The sequence below is a fragment of the Herpailurus yagouaroundi genome, unplaced genomic scaffold, assembly GCF_014898765.1.
Source record: "Herpailurus yagouaroundi ecotype Mexico unplaced genomic scaffold, PumYag 29, whole genome shotgun sequence".
In the NCBI taxonomy this organism is placed as follows: Eukaryota; Metazoa; Chordata; class Mammalia; order Carnivora; family Felidae; genus Herpailurus; species Herpailurus yagouaroundi.
In genome coordinates this window covers 102,509,766-102,528,036 of record NW_024412377.1, presented here as the reverse complement: position 1 = coordinate 102,528,036, position 18,271 = coordinate 102,509,766, and the positions used below count along the sequence as shown (strand labels likewise).

Sequence of the window (18,271 nt, the reverse complement as noted above, 5' to 3'; positions counted from 1 at the left end):
TTCCCTTGATGACAGCAGAAGCAGTGATTGCTATTGTTCAGAACCAAAATAGTATAATTTGGAATAGGCAAATTATAGGCAAGGGAAGGGTAGAAGTAGATGAATAAGGAATTCTGTGTCTGGAAAGAGGATGTACACCTGAACTGGCACCTGGCTTTATTGGTTTTCTCTGTTTTCCTACTCAGTTTATTCTCCACCCGTTTTGGTATATTCATTATACTCAGTATCTCCCAGAGACTTCATGTCAGCTCTCAAATTTACTCTCGTTGTTCAGTCTAAGGAAATTGATTTCCACGATAGTCATCAGCTTCACTATACCAACCCTACAGTTCCTAGAGAACTCCTTAAAAAGTTTAGTTCCTTCCACTTAAGTCCATTTTGGGAATAGCTTGTTATAATATAACATTTAATATATAATCATGTGATTATATCTATAATATTTAATATTTCTATTATAATTAAGCTCTTTTGGTTCCAAGGAAGAGAAACTCATTCGGATTGTCTTAAGAGAAAGGGAAAGGTTTAAGTCATTTGTGGAAGTCGAAAACCATCAGAAAACACGACAGCTCCCAGGAGCAGTTGCTTCTCACTCTGGTGGACCATGTAATCTTGCTCAGTGCGTCCCTCCTCCTCTGTGTGCTGTCCGTTCTCCTTTCTGCTCACTTAGAATTTCTGCCCCTTTATAATTTTGTCTTGGCATATGGAATCTAATGATGGCCACATCACTGACATTTTAGCTTCTTTGAGCACTGGTAAATGATCCTAGTGCTTTCTGTTCATATTTCTGAGAAAGGAAATCCACTTGATTGAGCTCACCTTTTTATGCCAGGATTCATCATATGGAAGGTCACGTACCCAATCTTGGTTTAATCAGTTGCATTTAGGAAATGCAAAGTGTCAACCTTGCCTTTAGACCCAACACTTAGGCTTGGCCATGGACTATCCAGTTCCCTTTAGAGAAAGGGTTTGAGTTTACTGGTAGATACCTATCAGAAAATCGGTGTAGTATGCAAAAATGAAGGAGAAAAAGAACTTCATAATATAGAACTGAATATTCTATGTTTTTATTTATTTTATACTTTTTTTTTTTTTTTTTTGAGAAAGAGGGAGCAAGTGAATGAGGGGCAGAGAGAGAATCTTATGTGAGAGAGATAGCGGGAGAGAAGCAGGGCTCACCCAAAGTGGGTCTCAAGCTCACCCTATGTGGGACTCAGACTCACGATCTCTGAGATCCTGACTCACGCCAAAGTCAGATGCTTAATGACTGAGCCACCCAGGTGCCCCTGTAACTATGTTTTTAAAAGTTGAAGTTGGGGCGCCTGGGTGGCTCAGTCGGTTAAGCATCTGAATTCATCTCAGGTCATGATCTCGTGGTCCGTGAGTTCGAGCCCCGTGTCGGGCTCTGTGCTGACAGCTCAGAGCCTGGAGCCTGTTTCAGATTCTGTGTCTCCCTCTTTCTCTCTCCTCCCCCACTCATGCTCTGTCTCTCTCTTCTCAAAAATAAATAAACGTTAAAAAAAAATTTTTGTTGAAGTTAAATTTTTTCCCTTAATTGAGTTGTAATGTTTCTAGGTCTTGATTTCCCCATTTTTGTAAATAAAAGGATTGGATATAATGTTTGCATTCTGAAGATGTTATGATTGCTATTCCCTAAGGACAGTTAAAGTTGATGGATTCCAATTTCATGGGATGAGGGGGATGGATGGTGATTAGGACATGATATTCAGTTGGCCAGTAACTCAGTATCTCTGTTTGCAAGAGGACAATAAGCTTTTTAATACAAGATTCACTTTTAAGGGTATATTCTTATAAACCAAACACTTTCTTAGTATGTGTAGTAGATTAGCATTATTCTTTGTGTGTCCAGTATGATCTCAGATTCCCTTAGCTTCGCACATTTCATTCTAGATTTCTATATTCATTAATTTGTTTATGTCTCAATCTTGGTTGAGTCTTCGCTGTCACAGTAAGAGAAAAACAGACTTGAACACACAGAATATGTGCTACTGTTTTTTGTGCTAAATTGTTAAGTCATATAGTACTATTTGTCATACAACATTATTTCTTGCTATTTTTTTCCGTTTGTGAACTATCTCTATAGAATTTGTTTTGTGATATTCTTTTCCTCTCTCTTTTCATACTGCGAAGACTACCCTCAGTCAACTACTTAATTTTTGCCCTTATAAAATTTTTGCAGATTGATTACATTCATGTCTGATTTAATATTCAACATTTGAGGGGCGCTGGGGTGGCTTAGTCAGTTAAGCGACCGGCTCTTGATACCAGCTTAGGTCATGATCTCACAGTTCGTGAGTTCGAGCCCTGCATCGGGCTCTGCACTCACAGTGCAGATCCTGCTTGGGATTCTTCTTCCCTCTCTCCCCCTCCCGTGCTTGCAGTCTCTCTGTCTCTCAAAATAAATAAGTAAATAAACTAGAAAAATATATATTTAGCACTTGATTTCTGATACTTTTATTTCTCCTTCAATATTTCTATTTTGATCTTCTTTAGACTCTCATTTCATTTAAGTGATTCAAGCAGCCCATTTTGTTGCATATTCTTTGATAATACAAAAATAATTTCATCTTTGGCGTGCCTGGCTGCCTCAGTTGGTGAAGGATGCAACTCTTAACGTCAGGGTCATAAGTTCAAGCCCCACGTTGGGTGTAGAGATTACTTAAAAATAAAATCTTAAAAAAATGTCATCTTCATCTTAATGGGTATCTGGTGGTACAAACTGCTGTCAGTAAATCTGTTTTACTGATAATTTTAGTGGGAGGTGAAGTGAGAAGGGAATGAACATTACCTACTATTGCAGCAGTTTCCATTCTCATTTAACCTTCTCTTCAACCCATTTCACAGAAAACTCAACTGTGGCTAAGAAAGTTAAGCTACTTTCCTAAAAAAGACAATGAGGAGGATTGGGATTTCAACCCCTGTGTGTATGACTCTGGAACCCATGCTTCCTGAACTCTATCTTCCTGCTTACCAACAATAAAGAGTGTAGAACAATATTCAGCATAGGAACAAAAATTGTAAAAATTGATCTCCTCTCATAAATTGTTTCTCCTGTCTCTGACTTCTCACACTTGAAATCTGAATGATATGTGCCCCTGTTATATGTGAGAAAGATTTCAATCTTTCAGGCTAATAATAATCAGCCTACCAACCACTTTTCTATTTTATTGGCTAAAGGACTCTGACCCTTTTCCACTTCAACCCTTGCCAGTGAGCATACTGCTATGTTCCTTTTTCTGTTTACACTAGAAAATGTGAAATATTCAATCCACTCATTGCCCCATAACAATCAGGGATAGTTCTAGACATGACTGAGAAATTCCTAGGGCCCTGTCACTTGAGAACTTTAGGAGCAATCTAACCACAATGAAACAATATACTTGTAGTTACCATAATTATCTGTAATGGTTGTCCTAATGTGCTCGCTCTAATTTTTCTAAAATTTATCAGCTTAGATTTCTATCAACTGTACAGTCAGTGTCTCACTTTATGAACACATAAAGTAGGGGCACTTGGGTGGCTCAGTCATTTGAGCATCTGACTCTTTGACTTTGAGTAGGGGAGGGGGTGAAGGGAGAAAGAGAATCTTAAGCAGGCTCCCACTCTGCTTGGAGCCTAACCCAGGGCTCATTCCCACGACCCTGGAATCATGACTCGAGCCAAAATCAAGAGTAAGACGGTCAACTGACTAAGCCCATCCAGGCACCCCGAGCAATGTTATTATTTTTATTTACTTATTTATTTTTTAATTTACATCTAAGTTAGCATATGGTGCAACAGTGATTTCAGGAGTAGATTCTTTAATGCCCCTTACCCATTTAGCCCATCCCTCGTCCCAAAACCCCTTCAGTAACCCTCTGTTCTTCATATTTAAGAGTCTCTTAACCAAGCAATGTTATTTTAAAACAAGCTACTCTTTTAATTATACTTACGTATTTGTGAACCACGAATTAAAGAAACAGTTTAGAGTGGAAGAAACATTGAAATAAGAATAGGAAGGCCTACGTTCCAAACCAAAGTTGTTTTTGGGGGTGGGGGAACAGTGGTAAAACTTGTTTCTTACTCTTATTTCTTATTGACTTATTTATTTAAAAACATTTTTTTTTTTTAGGGGCATCTGGGTATCTTAGTCATTTATGTGTCTGACTCTTGGTTTTGGCTCAGGTCATATAATCTCACAGTTGTGAGATTGAGCCCCACATCAGGTTCTGCTCTGCGCTGTTAGCACAGATCCTGCTTGGAATTTTCTCTCCCTCTCTGTCTCTCCCCTTTTCACACACTCACGCACTCTCTCTCTCTCTCAAAATAAATAAACTTACAAAACATTTTTTTAGCTTTATTGAGATAAAATTGCCATATGACATTGCAGAAATTTAAGATGTACACATAATGATTTATGTATGTAAGATGAAATGATTACCACAGTAAGGTTAGTTAACATATCCATTATCTCATATGGTTACAATTTATTTTTGTTATTATTAATATTATTTTGGTGAGAGCTTTTAAGATTTACTCTCAATAACTTTCAAATATAATAATACAGTATCGTTAACTGTAATCATTATGGTATACATTACATCCTGGAACTTGATCAGCTTAGAAGTGGAAGTTTGTATCCTTTGACTATCTTCACTCATTTCCCCTCCCCCCTTTTACTTCTGGCAACCACCAGTTTGCTCTCTGTTTCTGTGAGTTTGGTGGATTTTTTTATTTCTCAAATATGTGATACTATTTTTATATAGATATAGATATAGATATATATACACACACACATTTTATGTACACACATTTTATGTATGTATATATTTATATATACACACACACACCCACACATAATGTGTATATACAGTTAACTTTTGAGTAGCATGGAGGTTAGTGGTGCTGACCACTGTGCACTCGCAAATCCACGTATAATTTTTGACTCCTTCAAAACTTAGTTACCAATTGCCTACTGTTGACCAGAAGCCTTACAGATAACATAAAAAGTTGATTCACATATATTTTATGTTACATGTGTTATATACTTTATTCTTACAATAAAGTAAGCTAGAGAAAAGAAAATGTTATTAAGAAAATACACTTACACAGTACTTGTATCAAACAAATTTTTGCATCTAAGTGGACCCATACAGTTCAAACCCAACATGTTGTTCAAGGGTCCAGTATATATCACATTTCCTTTATCCATTTATCTGTTGATGGACACAAATTTATTTCCATGTCTTGACTATTGTAAATAATGCTGCAGTGAATATGAAGGCACAGATAACTCTTCGACATAGTGATTTTATTTCTTTCTGATAAATACCCAGAAGTGGAATTGCTAGATTATATGATAGTTCTATTTTTAAGTTTTTGAGGAGCCTCCATCCTGTTTTTCCATTCCCATCAATATGAGTTCCCTTTTCTCCACATCCGTGCCAGCTCTTGTTATCTCTATTCTTTTTGATAATTGCTATCCTAACAGGTTTGAGGTGTTAATGTTATTGTGGTTTTGGTTTGCATTTGTCTGATGATTAGTGATGTTGGGCATCTTTTCAAGTACCTGTTGGCCATCTGAATATCTTCTTTGGAAAACTGTTTATTCAGGTTCTTTGCCCTTTTTTTTTTTTTTTTTTTTTTAAATTTTTTGGGATTTTTTTAATTTCCTTTTGGGAATTTTTTTTTTTTTTTTGGAAAAATTTTTTTTTAGGTTTTTTGCCCTTTTTTTTTTTTTTTTTTTTTCAAATTATTTGGGCTCTTTGCTATTGAGATGTAGGAATTTCTTATATATTTTGGATATTAGCTCCTTATCAGATACATGTTTTGCAAAACTTTCTCCCATTCTGTAGGTTGCCTTTTCATTTTGATGATGGTCTCCTTTGCTGTGCAGAAGCTGTTCAGTTTGATGTAATCCCACTGTTTATTTTTGCTTTTGGTGCTTGAGCTTTTGGTGTCATACCCATGAAATCATTGCCAAGACTAATGCCAAGGGGATTTTTCCCTGTTTTTTTTTTTTTTTTTTTTTTAGGAGGTTTTTTTGTTTCAGGTCTTAATGTTCAAGTCTATGTTTAATCCTTTTCGAGTTAATTTTTGAGTGGTGTAAGGTAGGGGTCCACTTTCATTCTTTTGCATGTAAATATCCAGTTTTCCCAACACAAGAGAAGAGACTGTCTTTGCCCCATTGAGTATTCTTGACCACCTTGTCAAATATTAGTTGACTGTACATGCGTGAGTTTGTTTCTGGGCTCTCAATTCTGTTCCATAAGTCTGTGTGTCCTTTTTTATGCCAGTTCCATTCTGTTTTGATTGCTGTAGCTTTTTAGTATACTTCGAAATCAGGAAATATGGTAATTTTAGCTTTGTTCTTCCTTAGGATTGCTTTGGCTATTCAAAGTCTTCCGTGATTCCATATGAATTTTAGGATTCATTTTTCTTTTTCTGTAAAAAAAATGCCATTAGAATCTTGATAGGGATTACATTATCTCTGGATAACTTTGGGTAGTATAACATTTAAATAATATTAATCCTTCCTACCCATGAACATAGGATATCTTTCCATTTGTTTGTACCTTCTTTAATTTCTTTCATCAGTGTCTTACAGTTTTCTGGTGTACAGATCTTTCACCTCCTTGTTTGAATTTATTTCCAATTATTCTTTTTGATGTTGTATATGGGATTATTTCTTCTTTCACATAATTTAGTGTTACTGTATAGAAATGCAACTGGTTTTTGTATGTTCATTTTGTACCCTTCAACTTTACTAAATTAGTTTTTTTATAGAGTCTGTAGGATTTTCTTTGTATAAGGTCATGTCATCTGTGAATAGAGACATGTCTGTTTTACTTCTTCCACTCTGATTTGGATGCCTTTTCTTTTTTGTTGCCTGATTGCTTTGGCTAGGACTTCCAGTACTTCGTTGAATAGGAATGGTGAGAATGGGCACCATTATTTTGTTCCCATTTTAGAGGGAAGGTTTTCAGCCTTTCACCACTGAGTGTGATATTACCTATGGGTTTGTCATACATGGTCTTTAGTATGTTGAGGTATGTTCCTTATATACTAAATATGTTGAGAATTATCATGAATGGAAATAGAATTTTGTTAAATGTTTTCTCCACATCTCTTGAAATCATATGATTTGTATCTTTTCATTCTATTAATATGATATATCACATTGATTGATTTGTGTATGTTGAATTGTTCTTGCATCCCAGAGACTAAACCCACTTGATCAAGGTGTATGATTTTTTTAATATGCTGTTGAATTCATTGTGCCAGTGATTTATTGAGAATGTTTGCATTTATATTAATGGCCTGTAGTTTTCTTCTAATGTCCTTATGTGACTTCACTGTCAGAGAAATGCCTTATTAAATGAGTTTGGACGTGTTCCCCTCTCTTCAGTTTTTTGTAAGAGTTTGAGAAGAATTGATGTTAATTTTTCTTTAAATGTTTGGTAGAATTCACTAGTGAAACCATCTGCTCCTATGCTTTTCTTTATTGGGATTTAACTTGATTTAGGCTCCTTATTATTATTGGTCTCTTCAGATTTTCTTTCTTCATGATTCAATTTTGGTAGGTTATATGTTTCTAGGAATTTATCCATTTCTTCTAGGCTGTCCAATTTGTTGGCGTATAATTGTTCATAGTAGTCTTTTATGATCTGTTGTATTTCTGTAGTATCAGTTGTAATAGCTCCTCTTTGATTTATAATTTTATTTATTTGGTTCCTGTCTTTTTTTTCTTGGTCTAGTTAAGGGTTTGTCAATTTTATCTTTCCATAGAATCAACTCTTTTCTATTGTTGATCTATTGATCAAAAGATCTATTGATCTTTTCTATTGTTTTCTTAATCTGTTTTCCATTTATTTCTACGCTAATCTTTATTATTCTTTCCTTCCTTTTTCTAACTTTGGTCCTACTTTGTTCTTCTCTTTGTAGTTCCTTCAAGTGTAAAGTTACGTTGTTTAGTATATTTCTTTTCTTGATATATATATGTGCCTATGTCTAAACTTTCCTTTTAGAACTGCTTTTTTTGCATTTTCTAATGTTTGGTATGTTGGATTTCCCTTTTCATTTGTCTTAAGATATTTTTTATTTCTCTTTTGCTTCTTTGATCCATTGGTTGTTCAGAAGTGTGTTGTTTAATTGCCATGTACTTGTGAATTTTCCATCTTTCTTCCTGCTACTGATTTCTAATTTCACCATTGTGATCAGAAAAGATACTTGATATAATTTCTATTTCAAATTTATTGAAACTGTTTCAATGTCTAACATATGATCTACTGTAGAAAGTGTTATATGTACTCTTGAGAAGAATATGTATTCTGCCTCTGTTGGATGGAATGTTTGTTAGGTCCATTTGCTTTATAGTGTTGTTCAAGTCCACTGCTTCCTTATTGATTTTCTGTCTGGATGATCTATCCATTGTTGAGAGTGGGATATTACAATCCCCAACTATTATTGTATTGCTGTTTACTTCTCCTTTTAGTTCTGTTAATATTTACATTATATAGGTGCTTTGATAGTGGATGCATAAATATTTACAATTAATGTATAAACTTTTGATTGACTTTTTTATATTACCATAATGAAGTTATTTGTTTAGAGCATTTTTAGTTAAAAATCTGTTGTGTTGGGGTGCCTAGGTGGCTCATTCGGTTAAGCATCCAACTCTTGGTTTCGGCTTAGGTCATGATCCCACGGTTCTAGGAGTTTGAGCCCTGTATCGGGCTCTGCTGATGCCTGCTTGGGATTCTCATTCTCTGCCTCCCTCCCTCTCTTTTTCTCTCTCTCTCAAAATAAAGAAATAAACCTTAAAAAAATAAAAATTAAGAAATAAAATCTATTGTGTCTAAGTACTGCTGCCCTGCTTTATTTTGGTTACCATTTGCTTGAAACACCTTTTTCTATCTCTTCAGTCTCTGTATGTGTGTGTTCTTAAAGCTAAAATAAATCTGTTGTATGCAGCATACTGTTGGATCTTGTTTTTTTAATACATTCTCCCATTTTTTTTTTTGTCTTTTGATTAGAGAATGTAATCCATTTAAAGTAATTACTGATAGGTAAGGACATATTGCTGTCATTTTGATAATTGTTTTTTAACTGGTTTGTAGAGTCTTTGTTTCTTCCTATCTTCTTATGTGAGCTGATGACTTTTTGTAGTAGTATGCTTTAATTCCTTTTACATAATCTCAGATTTTTCCTCTGTGGTGACCACGAGGCTTACATACAATATCTTAAATTTATAACATCCTACTTTAAGCTGATGAAAATGATGTGACCAAAAGTTAAGCATATGGGAAATATTACTGCTATCAGTCTTTTATTTGATTAAAAATAAAAAGTTTAGGGGCACCTGGGTGGCTTAGTCAGTTAAACGTCTAACTTTGGCTCAGGTCATGATCTGACAGTTTTTGAGTTCAAGCCCCGTGTTGGGCTCTGCACTGACAGCTCAGAGCCTCGAGGCAGCTTCAGATTCTGTGTCTCCCTCTCTCTCTCTGCCCCTCTCCTGCTTGTGTGCTCTCTCTCTCTCAAAAATAATAAACCTTTTTTTTTTTTTTTTTTTTTTTTTTAATGAAAAGTTTAAACCCTGTGGGCCACCTGCCTTGCTCAGTTGGAAGAGTATGCAACTCTTGATCTCAGGATCATGAGCTCGAGCCCCATGTTGGGTGTAGAGATTACTTAATTAAATAAAACTTGAAAGAAAGAAAAGTTTAAACCCTGAAAAGGAAGGTGCAGTTATCACACTTGCACTGAAGAAAGTAAACACTAATCAAGAGAGTTGTTGAATTTTGGTGATGCTTAAAATAGAGAGAAGAGAAATCTACCCAGGAATTGTGTTAATGGTTAGTCACATACTCATGAAAGTAGCAGAATGAGAATAATACGACAGACAGCATGGTTCAGTGCACAGGCTCTGGAGTCAGGTACATCTGGGCTTGGGTCCTGCCTTTGTTCATTGTGACCTCTGTGACCTCGAACACTTCATTTAAGCCTGTTCTTCTTCTGTAAAATGGAGATGATAATAGTCCCTATTCATGAAATTAAATGAGATCATGCATTTAAGGCACTTAGTAAATAACTGGCATATAGAAGTGCTCCATAAATGATAACAGGGTTGCTGTTATTGCTAGGCACAGTACAGATTTTGAAAATACACAGATTTGGTTTTGAGTGCCTATATCTGCCACATATTGGCCAGGCAAGTACTTAATCTCTCCCAACCTCAGTTAATATAAAATGGAGTTAGTATCTACCTCATAGTGCTGCTGTGCATATTAAATGAGCAGAAGTATATAGGAAGTACCTAGTTGTAGATTGGATTGGATTTTGGGATCAAGTTTTCCTTATTACCACCTGCTTACTCTGATACTAGACTTTTTTTTTTTTTTCAATATTTGTAAACTTTAGCATTTGAGTCAGATGTCTAGTTGTCTTTAAAGGTCTTCTTGAGGGGCGCCTGGGTGGCTCAGTTGGTTGAACATTCAACTTTGGCTCAGGTCATGATCTCACGGTTCATGGGTTTGAGCCCCGTGTAGGGCTCTGTGCTGACAGCTCAGAGCCTGGAGCCTGCTTCAGAATCTGTGCCTCCCTCTCTCTCTCTCTGCCCCTCCCCTGCTTGCGCATGTGCGCGCTCTCTCTCTCTCTCTCTCTCTCTCTCTCAAATGTAAATCAGCATTTAAAAAAATGAATAAAGGTCTTGAAAGAGCACTCTAAGAATATATTTAAGTTTTCCTTAGCGCCCATTTTCCACTGTGTTTTGTTATTTCTTATTAATCTTTTCAGTTTTTAGATGACAATACTTTGTGCTTGAGGATTATAATTTTAACTTGTTTTTTTTTAAAGATTTTTTTCAGGTTTATTTTTAAGAGAGAGAGAGAGAGAACACAACCAGGGGGAGGGGCAGAGAGAGAGAGAGAGAGACAGAATGTGAAGCAGGCTCCAGGCCCTGAGCTGTCAGCACAGAGCCTGACATGGGGCTCAAACTCACTAACCATGAGATTATGACCTTAGCCGAAGTTGGACACTTAATCGACTGAGCCACCAGGTGCCCCGATATAATTTTCCCTTCTTAGCATAATTCTTCAGAGTGGTAAACTAGATCATTCACTGTAATCAATCAATCAAGGATGATTTAAAACCAGCTCAATGCCTTCCACCTTGTAACAGCAGAGGGTCCATAAGCTGTGGTCCCTACCCTTCCATCTGAGCTTGGGCTGAACAGTTGGGTTTTGCTTTTTCCGCTTTTCTTTCTTGAGGCTTAATCTCTGATTACTTTATAAATCTCTTAAAGGACTTTCTAGTTTCACTGGTAACTATAATTTAACAAGCCTGTTGACATTTTGATTCTTTGACATTAAATGGCTTCATTTTTTAAGTTATTATTAATCGACTGCCTTTAGACTTTGTCTTTTTTCCTTTCATACCTGAGCTTTGATTCAATTTCTCATAAAAGTTTTATTAAGTAACTTTAAAAGAAATAGGAGGATCTTTTTCGCCTTTTGGATTATCTCTGATTTTTTTCTTCCTTGTTCATCCTAGCATCTTTTTGTAAAAAGCCAGTGTAAGAGACATTTTCTTTGGAAGTCTACAAATCTGATTCACATTCAGCAAATAACTTAAGCTGTATTTTGTTTTATTTGTTGGTCAAATGAAGATAATACTTGCCAACTAGTTCCTGTAAAGGGATGTTCTAAAGATTAGATTTAGGATGTTTTGAACTCATGTACTCAGTGCTATTAAAATATCTCATTTTTATTATATGTTCATAATATACATACTGCTATATTTACTGTTTTATTTATTTTACAATAGTGAAATAGGATTTTTAAAATTTGTTTTGAGTGAGAGAGTGTGGGGGAGAGGGAGAGAGAGAGGGAGAAAGAATCCGAAGCAGTTTACATGCTGTCATTGTGGAGCTCATCATAGGGTTTGATCCCACGAGCTGTGAGATCATGACCTGAGCCAAAACCAAGAGTCAGATGCCTAACAGACTGATTAACCCAGGCGTCCCAGTGCAATGTGATTTAAAATTCTGTCTTTTACCTCACTACAAAGGTATCAAATACTTGTCATTCTTTTTTTTTTTTTTTAATTTTTTTTTCAACGTTTATTTATTTTTGGGATAGAGAGAGACAGAGCATGAATGGGGGAGGGGCGGAGAGAGAGGGAGACACAGAATCAGAAACAGGCTCCAGGCTCTGAGCCATCAGCCCAGAGCCTGACGCGGGGCTTGAACTCACGGACCGCGAGATCGTGACCTGGCTGAAGTCGGACGCTTAACCGACTGCACCACCCAGGCGCCCCAAAGATTTTAGATGTTCATCATTAAGAATTGTCTTAAACCCTGAATGACTTTTGAATGCTCCACTACATAGTCACATAGGGGAAAAAAATATCAGCCTAAAACCTCATATAATTTTACATATGCACGTGGAATTTTTTGCAGGATTTTAATTAAATATTGAGGTTTCTGGGAATAAAACTTTTGTATTATTGAAGGAAGAGTATACCTTGTTTTGTTTGGAATTGCTCACTATTTTGGGAAATCATGTCAATGTTAACATTTACCACATTCATAGTAATTCATCATGTCGGTGGAAACATTTGGCTACTCAGTAAATATTTTTTTGAATGTAATTGAAATTAGAAGGAAAAAAAGCTCTGAACCAAAGGGGGTTAAAGTGCTTTTCTCTTTCCTGGCCGAATATATTTGTGTTCCTCTCTCTTCCTACTGTACTTTATTCATATGCTTCATTCGTAGACCACACATCTGTCTCTCTCACTAAATGAGAGCGTGGGGGGGGGGGGCAAGAACAATATTTTACTTACTTTTGAATCTTCATTGCTCATTGAGCACATGGTAGTTACTCACCTTAATATTCAGTTGAATTAATGGCAACAGCAATAGTATTTGTTCAACAAATATTTATTGACTCAGACTCTTCTGGGCAAAGAGGGCAAAAACACACTGTCCGTCTTCTCAAGGAACACATGATCTATTGCTAAGACAGCCCTGGAAATAATTATAATATGATAGTTTCTGAAATGGAAATAGCTATAAACTTTGGATCTCTAAGGAAAAAAACCACTTAAGTCTTGTGGGGAGGTCCTAGAATAATATCATGGAAGAGAAATAGTATCCAGTATCAAGCATAGTGCCAAGGAAGACGCTCAGTAGATATTTAGAAATTGAATAGATGAGCATAGCTCTGAAGAATGAGGAGTTTGCCAAATGGCCAAATGTAAAGAGGACGTTCCAGTGAGGAAATCCCTATTCAAAGGCTCAGAGGTATGAGAGGCTCAGTTGGTGTTGGTGGAGCGTAAAGTTTGAGGTTAAGTCATAAGAGATAAAGCTGTCTGTAGAGGTGATGGACCAGATCATGAAACCAGATCCATTCAAAAGAAGTTAGATTTTATCTTGCAGGCAGTAGAACACCTTTTGTGTGACAATTAAAACTACTATATTTCAAATCATACCATATGCCAGGCAGGTACATACAATCCTATCACAGAGTTGATATATTCTCATTTTAAAGTTGACAAACTAAAGCTCAGAGAGATTAATTAACTTGTCCAGGTTTTTACAGCTACTAAATGGAAGAACTAGGATTTAAACTTAGGTTGGTTGAGTCCAGACTTCCCATCTGCTTTTTAAACTATAGTTTACAGCCCCTCCAGCAGAGAAGAAACTAGATTTATTATTACTTTTTTCAACCAGTCTCTACCTCACATGATTCTCAACTCTCGCAAATTCTTTTATGTTTATTTAGTTTTTGAGAGAGACAGAGCACGAGTGGTGAAGGGGCAGAGAGAGGGGGAGACACAGAATCGGAAACAGGCTCCAGGCTCTGAGCTGTCAGCACAGAGCCCGACGCAGGGCTCGAACTCAAAGACCAGAAGATCATGACCTGAGCCGATGTCAGATGCTCAACTGACTGAGCCACCCAGGCGCCCTGCAAATTCAAAATTTTTATGTACATTTAAGTTCTTAACAGTTTGGGACTCTTTGGTTTTCTGAAGACCCCAAATAGTATCTTACAGTAACTTAGTATTCTTAGTAACTTTGTATTCTGGTCCATCTTCTGTCTAGCTAGTTCAGATAACTGTCTTGGCTAATGAAATGCCTTTGGTTGGGGGTGGGGGGGGCGGTTTCACCATGGAATGTTGTGGACTAATCAGCATGATTTGCATACTCTAAAAGAGAAACATTTGAAGTATTACTTCCCTTTTTTGAAACAGTTATATCCCAGTCTTCAACATGCAAATAGAATAGTAATTACTTCAGGAAAATCCAGTGTTCATCTTGATATTGTTTATTACAGATGTAGTTTACTATTTAAATAAATGATTTCTGCCTCAGAATTCTGGTGTCCTTGGTTAGCTTAAAGTACTTTAGATGTTACCTAAATAACCCTGCGATCCCTCTGGCTACCCTAGCAGAAGACTCTTGCTAATTTTAACGTTTATTTATTTTTGAGACAGAGAGAGACAGAGCATGAACAGGGGAGGGTCAGAGAGAGGGAGACACAGAATCTGAAACAGGCTCCAGGCTCTGAGCTGTCAGCACAGAGCCTGACGCGGGGCTCGAACTCATGGACCGTGAGATCATGACCTGAGCCGAAGTCTCATGGACCGTGAGATCATGATCTGAGCCGAAGTCGGCCACTCAACCAACTGAGCCACCCAGGCGCCCCAGACTCTTGCTAATTTTAATGGCTATTAAAATGTGTAAGTTCTGCAGATACAGGTGGTGATTGTTGCACAACAATGAGAAAGTACTTATCGCCATTAAACTGTATACTTAAAATGGTTAAAACACCACATTTTATGTTACATGTTTATTTTACCACAGTAAGAAAAATGTGGTATAGAAGTTCAAAATACTTGTTTCCAATAATTTGAGTAAGTTGTGAGGGAACAGTTTCTCTTCATTATACCTATCCCATCCTCATGGGTGGATCAAATTAAATGTTTTAAATACTAAACTGTTTGAGAAGAAAAAGAATTCTACTTATTTGGGTGCAGGAATAAAGATGGAAGCATGATAATGATCTTATGGGAGCTCTTATCCTCAGGATGGATGTAATGAAGATGCCTTTCCAACCTGGCTGCTATTGGCCCTGACTTCACTTTATTCAAAAGGGCAGCTAGGGAGTTAAGTAGGCTATCCAAATGTCACCTCCACTGGTGAGATGTGCATGGTTACAGCTCCCATTTATAACTGAAGTCCAAATTTTTAGGTTCCCTCCCTTTAACTTTCCCCTGCCCCCTACCCTAATATTAGTAGCAATTAAGTTTTCACCCATTAGATTCACAAAAATGAAAAGAATGTGCTGGTGGAGATGTGGGAAACATTCGTATTCTTTGTGAGTGTGAATTGCATAACTGTTTTTAGAAAGTAATGTGGTAATAACTGTTAGAAATTTTTAAATGCTCATACTTTTGGCCTAATAATCCCACTGGGGTGCCACTACTGTGTAGAGACATTAATACAAGAATGTTTTTTTGTGTGTTCAAAAAAAAAAAAAAAAGCTTCAGCATCCTGGAAGCCAATCAAGAAGGGGTTGAACAAATTATGACCTATTCATTCTAAATACCTATGTGCATCTATTAAAATATATATATATAGGCCTGGGATGATGGTATATTATGTGTTTAAAAGTTGTAGCATTAATAAAGTGTAGTATGTAGTATGCTTTTAAAACAAAACCAGAATGATGGGAGCGCCTGGGTGGCTCAGTGGGTTAAGCTTCCGACTTCTGCTCACGTCATGATCTCCCAGTCCGTGAGTTCGAGTCGTGCATCCAGCTCTGTGCTGACAGCTCGGAACCTGGAGCCTACTTCGGATTCTGTGTCCCCGTCTCTCTCTGCCCCTCCCCTGCTCTCACTCTGTCTTTCTCTCTCAAAAATAAATAAATGTTAAAAAAAAAATTAAAAAACAAAACCAGAACTATATGCATGTTTGAGAATACAGAAAGGTGTAGCAGGATTAATATCATACTTAATACTGATTCTGTCGTGGACATAAGCTTGGAGGTAGGATTGAACTAACTTTATGTGTACAACCATATTGTTTGATTTCTTGTCATTTTTGTAATTGTTAACAAGTTTCTGAAGTAAAAAGAAGAGGGAAGGAGAGATCTGTATGATAGAAATTGTAATAGGAATTACTTTGGATGACTTGGGATGGGTACAATGGAAACCTTGGTACTGGTAATGATCATAATATATTTTGATGTGAGCATTGGTTACACAGGCGTCTTTCAGTTTGTAAAACTCCCATTTAGTTGTATGCCTATGATTTGTACAGGTTATGTGTATTTGAAAGTGTATTAAAATTGTGGCACAGCAATACAAGGGAGTACTATCATGTTTTTAAAAAATACTTTCAATAAATATTTAATATATGAAGTTGGGCAAGAAACAGCAATCCCATTATAAAATATAAAGTACATATAAGCACACAGAATAAAGACTGGAATAAAAACATTATAATATTAATAGATATGTTTAGATGATCGTTGTGTGGGGGGGGAAGGTTTGTTTTAAGTAAGAACAGTTTTTTGCATTGGGTCATTTAGGAAGTCCATAGGAGATGGTGAGCAAGCCACATTACAGGATATTAACCAGAAAATAAGGGTGAAGGAGAGAGGAAAGTTTTAAAAAGAAAGGAAAAAAAGGAAGAAGGAAAGAAAAACAGTGCTAACTAGAGACCTATAGTAAGGTCAGGTAATTTTAACCCCTACTAGGGAGGGACTAATTTCAGTTGTCAAACCATCATGTAGTAGTAAAGCCTTATGAAAAATTCTCTTTCAGCATACTCAGTTTGATTTTTACAAATAATTTATGCTTGATACTTAAGTTTTGTTTTTGTCTAAGCATTTAGTTTTAATGAAACTGTGTCACTAATATAATAGTTTCAACTGATTGTAGCAAATGCAACTCTTAGTAGCTTAAGAAACCTATACTCTGCCCAGTCTTTGCTAATTAACTGTGGTAATTTTGCTCAGACCTTTTTGATCCCTAATTGGCACATGGGGTCAAATATACGTCCCCAGGTTGGCTAGAGAATCAAATGAGAAAATGTATGTGAGAACGCTTTAATAGAATTAAACACCATCCACTTATAAAATTACGTTACTTGTCTTGTTTTTCCTTCATCCCAACCAAAGCCCTTAGTTGTGAAATGTGGTTATTTGAGATGTAATTTATTTCAGTTAAGAGTTCAAAAGTTTAAGTTTATAAAAGAATGCAGTTTTTTTCAATCACGTGCAAATGTAAATGCAGTATTTGGTGTTTATCAAGACGTGGGTTGTGATTGCAATATATTTTTAATGTTTTAGACTATTAGTGCCAGTTATATCGAGTTGAAATGTAAGCATTTTTATTTTTTCTAAGTATTGTTGAATTGTCGGAATTACCAGGCTTTTCCCTCTATTTCAGTCATTTTCCATTATTCACCATGTTAACTTAAAATAACTAATACCCCATATCAGATCTCTTCAGGTGTTTCTCCGGGGTTTTGATGAGGACTCGACTTCTGATTAGTCCTTAAATCAGTAATAAACTGTACGGAACTCTAGTTAGGTTGGGTTGGAGAAAAATGCGTGGCACTAGGACCCAGGGGGCTCCCGTGAGCGGATCTAGGGGCCAGATTGCAAATTCGCGGTGACTCAGTCTGGTCGGCTCCTTGCGCTCGGCGGCCGCGGCGGCAGCAGCAGCAGCAGCAGCACCAGCAGACGTTGGCGGCCGAGCTGCTAGGATCAGTTCCCCCGGGTTTCGCCGTCCGAGACTTCTTTCGGGGCACCCCAAGCAGGTCCGAGGCGTGTGGGGAGCAGAGGGGTCGTTCTGGCGGGGAAAAGGGGGTTGCTCGGCGCGGGAAGCCCTCGGGCCTGTGCACGGGGAGTAACATTTGCTCCGTCTCTTCCTGTGTCTGGCTTTATTTGCAGCAAACCAAGATGGAGTATGAGTGGAAACCTGACGAGCAAGGGCTTCAGCAAATCCTGCAGCTGCTGAAGGAGTCCCAGTCCCCAGACACCACCATCCAGAGAACCGTGCAACAAGTATCCTTTCCGAGGCCTTGCCGACGCCCGCGCAGCTCGCCCCGCGCGGGGCCCGCTCCCGGCGGCCGGGTGGCTCCCGCCGCCCCTCCCCCTCCTCCCGCTCCCCGGATCCCTCCGCCCGCGGGGAGAGGCCCGTCCGCCGCCGCAGCTCTTGCCCGGCGCCTCGCGCACGCGGCCCTCGAGCCCGGGTCCGGGGTGTTGCC

The 18,271-nt window shown here is 37.4% G+C and overlaps 1 protein-coding gene across 3 annotated transcripts in view; it reads left to right on the top strand.

The window, feature by feature from the left end:
- TNPO1 (transportin 1) overlaps positions 1 to 18,271 on the top strand; it is a 99,014-nt gene that overhangs the window by 21,359 nt on the left and 59,384 nt on the right. For 2 of the 3 annotated variants that reach the window (XM_040451076.1, XM_040451056.1), the window contains exon 2: positions 17,955 to 18,068. In XM_040451076.1, the coding sequence (XP_040307010.1) occupies positions 17,964 to 18,068 (105 nt within the window). In that variant the 5' untranslated portion in view covers positions 17,955 to 17,963. Of the gene's footprint in view, positions 1 to 17,702; positions 17,822 to 17,954; positions 18,069 to 18,271 lie in introns of those variants that run through there. The other variant, XM_040451066.1, reaches the window with a different exon arrangement.